We start from the raw sequence: 8,688 nt of genomic DNA, 5'->3' as shown, positions 1-8,688 counted from the left end.
CTCCCTTCAATCCCCTTCTCCCTCCTCCCCTGGCCCCCCCTCCTCCTCCCCTCTGCTGGGCCCTGCCTGTCAGCTGTCAGCTCCTAATGGCATGAGCTTAACGGCTTGCCTGGAGTGCTTCTAACGCGTTACATGCATGTATAAAACCCAGGGCAGGGCACTCTATACATGATTACATATATTTAATACGAGACACAGTCAGCCCTGGCAGCATCTGGGGAGACGCCCGCTCTGCCCCAGCAGCGGTCACACAGCGCCCCATAGAACCTGCAGTCCTGCGGGAGAGACTGAGGCAGCTCCTGCCCGCACAACCAGGAGGCACATGGAAGATAAAACCCCCAAGGCGGTGGAACTGATCCAAGACTTCAGAGCTGCCTGGAAACAAAGGCCCCTCGAGGTGAGGCGGGCACCCCCTCTGCCGGAGCAGGGCCCGGGCATGGCTCCGGCTGCTTTAGCAGGAGACCGAGTGGGAACGGCCCATAACGAGCACAGGCAGAACTGGGCAGACCAAATGACTCGGGCTCTTCCCGGGAACTTTTATACTCTTTCCATCACGACACCTGCTCGCTGGGAAGGAAGGAACAAAGGCCATCTCCGCAGGCTGTGTCCAAACCCCTGACCGTCTTAAAGGCACAGCGCACTCCCCGCCAAAGAAACGCAGGGCAGCCTGGCCGGCGTGGCTCAGTGGTTGAGCGCCAACCTATGAATCAAGAGGTCTCGGTTCGATTCCCAGTCAGGGCACATGCCCGGGTTGTGGGCTCAATCCCCAGTGTGGGGCGTGCAGGAGGCAGCCGATCCATGATTCTCTCTCATCATTGATGCTTCTATATCTCTCTCCCACTTCCTTTGTCTCTGAGATCAATAAAAATATATTAAAAAAACAAAAACTCAGGACACTCAAAAGTGCGACCATTAACATAACAAATTATAAGGAGTCCTAAGGATTAGCAGCAGGACCGATGAGCCTTATCTATAAGAACAGGAAATAAAATAAGGGAAACATTTGCTGTGTCTTAATACATTAGAGACCATCAATGTTTGTAAAGTAAATCTTATAAGCATCGCTCGCCTACCTTGCAATGAAAAACATCTTTCTACCTGTCTCGAAGTAACGTAGAATATGAAACATGCTCACGTAATTAGAGAGTCATCTAATTAACACCATTAATTAGTCATCTAATTAACACCATACCCGACGTTGAATTCTGAGCAGAAGTGACTTTTCCCAAAATAAAACAAATCTGATCTTTTTTCCTCCTGATTTTAATAAAAGTGATACTGTTTTCGTCACAAGAAAAGTATTTATGACTATGCGTGGTGACCAATGTTAACGACCTACTGTGATCATTTTGCAATATGTACATATACTGAATCATTGCACTGTACACCTGAAACTAACATGTCCCTTATATCTCAACTAGAGCCCGATGTACGAAATTCGTGCAAAGGCCTTGGCCCCGGGCCCCACCTACCACCACAGCCGCAGCGGTGTGTGTGTGTGGGGGTAGGGGGGGCGGCTCTGCCGCCTCTGCCTCGCTCCCACCCGCTGCGTCTTTGTCCCGAAGGAAGGACGTCCAGTCTAATTAGCATATTGTGCTTTTATTATTATAGGGTTTTTTTTAAAAAAAAAACCACAATAATGAGAACACCCCAACAAGTCAGGGTGTCTATTCAGCACAAACCTCTGGCTCTACTCTGTTTCAACAAAACAGGCACAGCAGCCACTGGCCCTAACCTCCAAAATGCTCAAAAAATAGAAACTTGGCCCTGAAACTTGAAGAAAGGGCTTCAGGCCACCCTCTCAAAGCACCGGGTTTTGCCAACACCCACCAGCGTCCCAGTAAGACACACACCCTCCTTCAGAATAAACACCATCCCGCCCACCTGGCATGGCTCAGTGGTTGAGCATCGACCTATGAACCAGGAGGTCACAGTTCAATTCCCGGTCAGGACACATGCCCAGGTTGCGGGGTCGATCCCCAGTAGCGGGTGTGCAGGAGGCAGCCGATCCATGATTCTCTCTCATCATGGATGTTTCTGTCTCTCTCTCTCTCTCCCTTCTTCTCTGAAATCAATATAAATATATTTGGAAAAATATAAATAAACCACTGTTCTGTCCCAGGAAGAGCCCTCGAAAGGGGACGGTGGGGAGGGGACACAACCTGCGGACATCCTAGCGATCCCGGTCCTCCAGCCGCATCGGTGCAGGGAGCTGCTTCCGGAACACCCACGGTGGGCCCCACGCAGAGCTACCTGCTCAGACAGCGCCAGGGAGCCGGGGCAGGGAGCAGGCACAATGCTGCCTCGTGCGGAATTCACTGCCAGGCAGCGACACCGAGACCAAGGCGTGTTGTAAGAAACGTGCTCCCAGCAAGGCCAGGGGCTGTCCCTGGATGGGAAGCCTCCTTTCTTCAAATGCATCACCTGCCAGCCAGCCTGGCTGACCCCACAGCTGCGGCTAAGGTCCTCCTCCCGGGGTGCTAATCCCCTGCCGAATGCGGGCTTAGCGGACACAATCAGAGTCACAAAGCGGTTTAAGGCTGCCAGCAGAGGCAGGAAGTGACATGAGTCAACCCTATGGGTAATTTGGCCAAAGGGCTGGCTACACCGGCTGGAACAAGAGTAAGATTCATGATGAGGTGGCAGGCAGCCTTCGTTGTAAACAAAACGAATGTCACCATATCAACCGGAAGGACTAGGACAGTAATGACAAGCTTTAGAAAATGACTTATGGCATATTTAAAAGAAAATTTTCCAAGGTGTTTAAAATTGTATGTACTTTTTGAGCCCTAGCCAGTTTGGCTCAGTGTTTAGAGCATCGGTCTGTGGACCAAAGGGTCCTGGGTTCGATTCCAGTCAAGGGCATGTACCTCGGTTGCAAGCTCCTCCCCAGCCAGGGTCCTGTTCAGGGTGTGCAGGAGGCAACCAATCGATGTGTTTCTCTTTACATCGATATTTCTCTCTGTCTCTCCCTCTCTCTTCCACTCTTTCTAAAAGGTAATGGAAAAATATCCTCGGGTGAGGATTAAAAATAAAATAAAATAAAAAATAAAAGTATATGTACTTTTTGGGAGCTGAATTTATGGTAATTTGCCTCTGAAGTGAGAAAAATGGAGACTGCCCCAGCGCTGTCCACGCAGGGCACAGTGACAGCCCTAGCTGCCGCGAGCCGCTCCCGCCCCCGCGAGGGGCTTATCTCCTGGCCATGCTCATCAGGACAACTCGCAGGTGACCCCGTTTCTGGTCCTACCCCTTTCCAAGCACATCTGCTTACGCCAGCGGCGGCACCACCAGCAAAATGGCCTGGGGCCGATCCAGAAGTGTCCACCAGGATCTCCGGGGTGTGGCCTGGACACCCAGAAAAACAGTGCAAGTGCAGGTGACAACCCGAGAGAAACACAAGGAAAAGGTTACCACATCCGCCCGGAACGTTCCTGCGAGGAGGAGCAGAGGGAACAGCACGTGCCTGGAGAAAGGGCAAGGCGCAAGCTTGCTGCTCAGCCTCTCCCGCGGGCCTGGCGATTGATTGACAGCTGGGCAGAAGCCCCGCCACACCCCACTGGCCCGGGCACCGCCTGGGCATCCCGAAGGAGAACATATGTGCGCTTGGCGGGGACTCCGGTTACAGTCATTTGTTCCCAGCGACACCGCTCGGGAGAAAGGAAGCGCCGTTCTCACCCGTCTGGGAAAGACACTTGTCGGGGCAGAGAGCGATCCTGTGTCTCCTCACTTCGCCCCCAGCCCGGCTTCTACATGATGACAAGATACGCGCTGCCCAGGCCCGTGAAACAGGACGCCACGGCTTTGCAACACCGACCTCCGCAACCCTATCCTGGGGCCGGTGCCCGCTCCCCACGCCCCCTGAAATCAAACAACCTGCAGGTCGGGCACACAGCAGCTGTCCCCGCGGGAGGGGTCCGTGCACGATCCACCATTCCCGTTCTACTTACCAAACCAGGGGCATGTTTTGTTTTCTATTTATTTTCTTAATATATTTTTTATTGATTTCAGAGAGGAAGGGAGAGAGAAATATCAATGATGAGAGAGCATCATGGATCAGCTGCCTCCTGCACGCCCCCTACTGGGGATCGAGCCCACAACCCGGGCATGTGCCCTTGACGGGAATTGAACCATAACCTCCTGGTTCATAGGCAGACGCTCAACCACTGAGCCCCGCGGGTTGGGCACCAGGGGTATGTTTTATATGGAGGTGCACACACCCCATTCCCCAGAACAAACACTCCCGGCCTGGCCATGCTCAGCGCTCAGCACCCTAACCTGATTTCCGTCTGTATCAGAAAGGCCGCCTTCTCGGGGCTCCTCAGGTGGGCAGGTAGCTACATCAGATTCATAAACAAGGCTTGAGTCGGCTCATTTATTATCTGGCCATACTCTTGGGGAAGGGAATCTATGTTGCCGTGTTTGTAGATGATTGACACAGCGCCTTTTAATAAAGTAGCCGCTTGTTCTTTTTTGTTAATCCTCACAAGAGGATATTTTCTCCGGTTGCTTTTCAGAGAGTGGAAGTAGGGAGTACGCGCCCTTGACCAGGAATCGAACCAGCCGCCTTTTGGTGCGCACGACAACGCTCAACCAACAGCCGCGCTGGCCAGGCGAGATGGTCTGTTTTTATTTTTTTTTTTGATGGTCTGTTTTTATATCCTTAATATGTTCCTCTAGTTCAAAAACAAGCTGCTAAGCTCTGGAACTCGGCCGACCTCACTCACAGTGGCAGAAATGCCCACTTAAACAATAAAACCATTTGTCACCTGTCACATTCACAGAGAACCAAACAAACTACAAGGAGTAAAGAGCTACTCTAAGAGCCCATTGTAGCCGGGAGGCCAATCCACCCCCCAAAAGTCATTCTTCTTGTTTGTTCGCAATAAACAAACCCGGCTGGGGACTGCCCCAAACAGAAAGATGCCACATGGGCAGCTGCTGGGACAGCCTCCTGCTGACTCCTGGGAGCGCAGGCACACCCAACCCCAAAGGCCTCTCCGCTTTCTTTCTTTTTTTAACATTCTTTTTAAAATATATTTTTATTGATTTCAGAGAAGAAGGGAGAGGGAGAGAGAGAGAGAGAAATATCAATGATGAGAGAGAATCATTGATCGACTGCCTCCTGCATGCCCCCTATTGGGGATCAAGTCCCTAACCTGGGCATGTGCGCTGACCAGGAATTGAACCGTGACCTCCTGGTTCCTAAGTGGATACTCAACCACTGAGCCAACGCTGGCCCGGCAAGCCTCTCCTCTTTAAAAATGCAGGGGCTGCGCCCTGGCAGGCATGGCTCAGTTAGTTCGAGCATCAACCCGTACATACCCAGGTTGCTGGTTCCATCTCTCTCACATCGATGTTTCTGTCTCTCTCTCTCTCCCCCCACCATCATCCTCTAAAATCAATAAAACATAAAAAATTTTAAAAAATAAAACAATTGTTTAAATGCAGGGTCTCAGTATTTTTTGCTGTTATAAAAGTAATACGCCCTGGCCGGTGTGGCTCACTTGGTTAGGCATTGTCCCATGCACCGAAAGGTTGCGGATTCCATTTTGGGTTCGATCCCCAGTAGGGGGCATGCAGGAGGCAGCGATCCATGTTTCTCTCTCTCTCCCCCTTCTTCTCTCTCTAAAACTCAATTTAAAATATTTTTTAAAAATAGAAGTAATATGCTGCTGAACAGATTTAAAAATTGTTAAGATGGTAAATTTATGTCTATTTTACCACAATTAGAAATTTAAAACTTTTTTTAAAAATGGGAAGTATCTATAAATACACGTATGTGTTCCACTCACCTGGACTTCCAGGGCACACCAGCAGGGGTCATTTCCCTTTGCTGAATGTCTAGGACCCCAGAAATGAAATTCTGGTTCCAAGATATGCTTTTTGAAATGTGTTGCCAAGCTGCTCACCAAGAAAGTTGTCTAATTTGTAATCTAATCAGCATCCTATCAAACAAGTCCTTGTTTGCCCACATCTCACCACCAGGGGGCCCTGCTATTCTATTAGATAACCTGAGAGACAAAACCTAGTGTCCGGCTTTTAAGTAAAATTGGATCCCTAACCATCTTTTGACACGCCTGCTTCCTATGTACGCTTCTCACTTGAGGAACCTCCAATTTGTGCTTTCATCCAACTTTCCACTGGGGAGCGAGAATTCCATTCTTTGCCTCTGCTTCTTCTAAACCAACTTTGCTATTGTACATCTGTTTTTTGAACCCTGGAATACGACCTGACATTGACCGATATTTTGTTTTACCTTGTTAGATGCCGTGGCGACAATATTCTTGCCTCCTGATTTTGTCCCCCAACGAGTGTGCATTTGATTTGCTGCTGCCTGTGGGCTGGCCAGGGTCACACTCACAGGTTTTATGAATGAGCACCCTGGAGGCAGTGTCCCCATCAGATCCCCCAGCGACACACACCCAGGTGCAGTTCAAAGCAATTTCACTCCATCAGCCCAAGTCCTGCGTGTGCCCTTGTGCACCGAGCACTATCGGAAGCAGCCCAGAATTCGCCTGCACCAAGCTGGCAGGTCCCCGCAGTAAGCCAACGAGCTAGCTTGGTGTGTAGGGGGCTCTGGCAGCCCTGCCACAGAGACAATATGGGAGAGAGAAGCGGAGGGGCCCCCAGTCACACTGGAGCTGGGCAATGAGCCCAGAGATGGTTTCTAACCAGTCTTACCTCGGAGGGTCAAGCTTCCGTTACCATCATCACCATCGCTCCGCTAAGTCTACCTGCAGCCACACTATCTTCAGCGCAAAGCCCAGCAGCCTGCCGCCTTGTGTAAGCAGCAGGCAACCACACTGCTCATTTGGAACAAAAGCAGAGTTTTTTCGCTGCCAAAAAAATAATCTACACATTGCCAAAGAGACACGACTATTCAAATTCACTTAATAAATCAAAATAAACAGTCAGTAGTCATAAAAGGGATCTTTCAACATTTGTGATGCTTAATTCATCCTTGGCCAAGAGATAACAATCCTATATGCACACGTGCGTGCGCGCACACACACACGCACACACACATGCACGCGCGCACACATACACAATTTAAGTCAGGCGTCACATCTTGCTGTTCTACTCCATTCTGTGTATCTTGGTTAACACAACATGAGGCCCGGGTCTTACCTTTTTACCACCAGCTTCAGGGTCTTATGGGACCCCTTCACCAGGCAAATCGCTTCCTGTCTGAAGCCCGAGAGGCCGATGTCATTGATGCCCACGATCTCGTCTCCCGCCAGTAACTTGTCCACCGCTGCAGCTTTGCTTCCTTCTTCAACCTGCAACGAAGAAGCCGTCCAGTGAGCCTCCCGCATGAGCAAACCAGTGCCCAGAATGCGGCCAGGAGCACAGCCGTGACCTGGGCTGCCCACCCGCAGGCCCGAGGACCGGCCTCCACACTACCGAGGGGGGAAAGAGGCCATCTGGGCCCTGAGGCCGCCCTGCTTCCATGCGGGCCACCTCTGCTGGATGCGGGTGTGGAACGCTCAGGAACACACACAACCAAGAACAGTGACTCATCTTTTTTGTTGTTGTTAATCCTCACCTGAGGGTAATTTTCCATTGATTTTTAGAGAAAGTGAGTGGGAGGGAGGGAGAGAGGGAGGGGGGAGGGAGAAGGAGAGGGAGAGAGAAACATTGATTCTCACATCAATTGCTGCCTCCTGCAGGTGCCCCAACCTGGGCCAGGGATTGAACCTGAAACCCAGGTACATGCCCTTGACCGAGAATTGAAGACCGTGACCTCCTGGTACACGGGACAATGGTCAACCAGCTGGGCCACACAGACCAGGCAAGCTGTTTTTTTTTATGTGGGCTGTATGCTGCTAGGAACACCGTGTCCAAGCTTCTGTATATGTGTCTTCCCTTCCCTTCGGTACACAGCTAGGAGTGGAAGTGCTGGGCTCTATGGAAATTACGGTGAGCATTTGAGGGACTGCCAGACTGCTTTCTTTTATCTATCTATCTATCTATCTATCTATCTATTGTATTGATTGATTTGAGAGAAAGAGGAACATCAACTTGTTCCACTTGTTTATACATTCATTAGTTGATTCTTGTATGTGCCCTGACCGGGGTTCGAACCCGCAACCTTGGTGTATCGGGTTCACCTGAGCTACCTAGGCAGGGCCTGCCAGATTGCTGTCTAAAGCAGCTGCGGCATTTTCCACGGCACATCAGCGCACGCAGGTCCCAACTGCTCCCCATGTTTGTGGCCTCACAGTGCCTGGTTTCTTTGATTATAGCCCAAATTAGATGATTATACCGGGCTGTGTATTTTAACATAGTCACGACTCAGTGCCCAACACATATATTTTATTGGTTTTAGAGAGGAAGGGAGAGGGAGAGAGAGAGAGAAACATCAATGATGAGAGAGAATCATGGATCGGCTGCCTCCTGCCCGCCGCACACTAGGGATCCAGCCCACAACCCAGGCATGTGCCTTGACTGGGAATCGAACCGTGACCTGCTGGTTCACTGGTCTTCGCTCAACCACTGAGCCACACCGGCCGTCACCCTGAGAAATCTTGATCTTTAAATCCTTAACCCAGTTTTCCCTTCGTAGTAATGACCCAATTCAGTGTCAATGAGCCCAGCCTGCGTTCTGGACCTGTCACCTTGTGGCCCATGAGCCCAATCCAGCCAGGGGGGAGGAGGGATGTAAGTGAAATTGTATGGGAACAC

At 50.6% G+C, this 8,688-nt stretch overlaps 1 protein-coding gene across 1 annotated transcript in view; it reads right to left on the bottom strand.

Annotated features, from left to right (window-relative positions):
- SHROOM2 (shroom family member 2) overlaps nt 1–7,461 on the bottom strand; it is a 44,423-nt gene extending 36,962 nt beyond the window's left edge. Inside the window, 2 exon segments of the mRNA XM_014528826.1 lie at nt 7,132–7,283; nt 7,408–7,461. Coding sequence (XP_014384312.1) covers nt 7,132–7,283; nt 7,408–7,455 — 200 coding nt within the window. The 5' untranslated portion in view covers nt 7,456–7,461.
- Nucleotides 7,462–8,688: the final 1,227 nt, after the last annotated feature.

This window comes from Myotis brandtii, unplaced genomic scaffold, assembly GCF_000412655.1.
Source record: "Myotis brandtii unplaced genomic scaffold, ASM41265v1 scaffold655, whole genome shotgun sequence".
NCBI lineage: Eukaryota > Metazoa > Chordata > Mammalia > Chiroptera > Vespertilionidae > Myotis > Myotis brandtii.
This window is presented reverse-complemented; position numbering and strand designations above follow the sequence as displayed.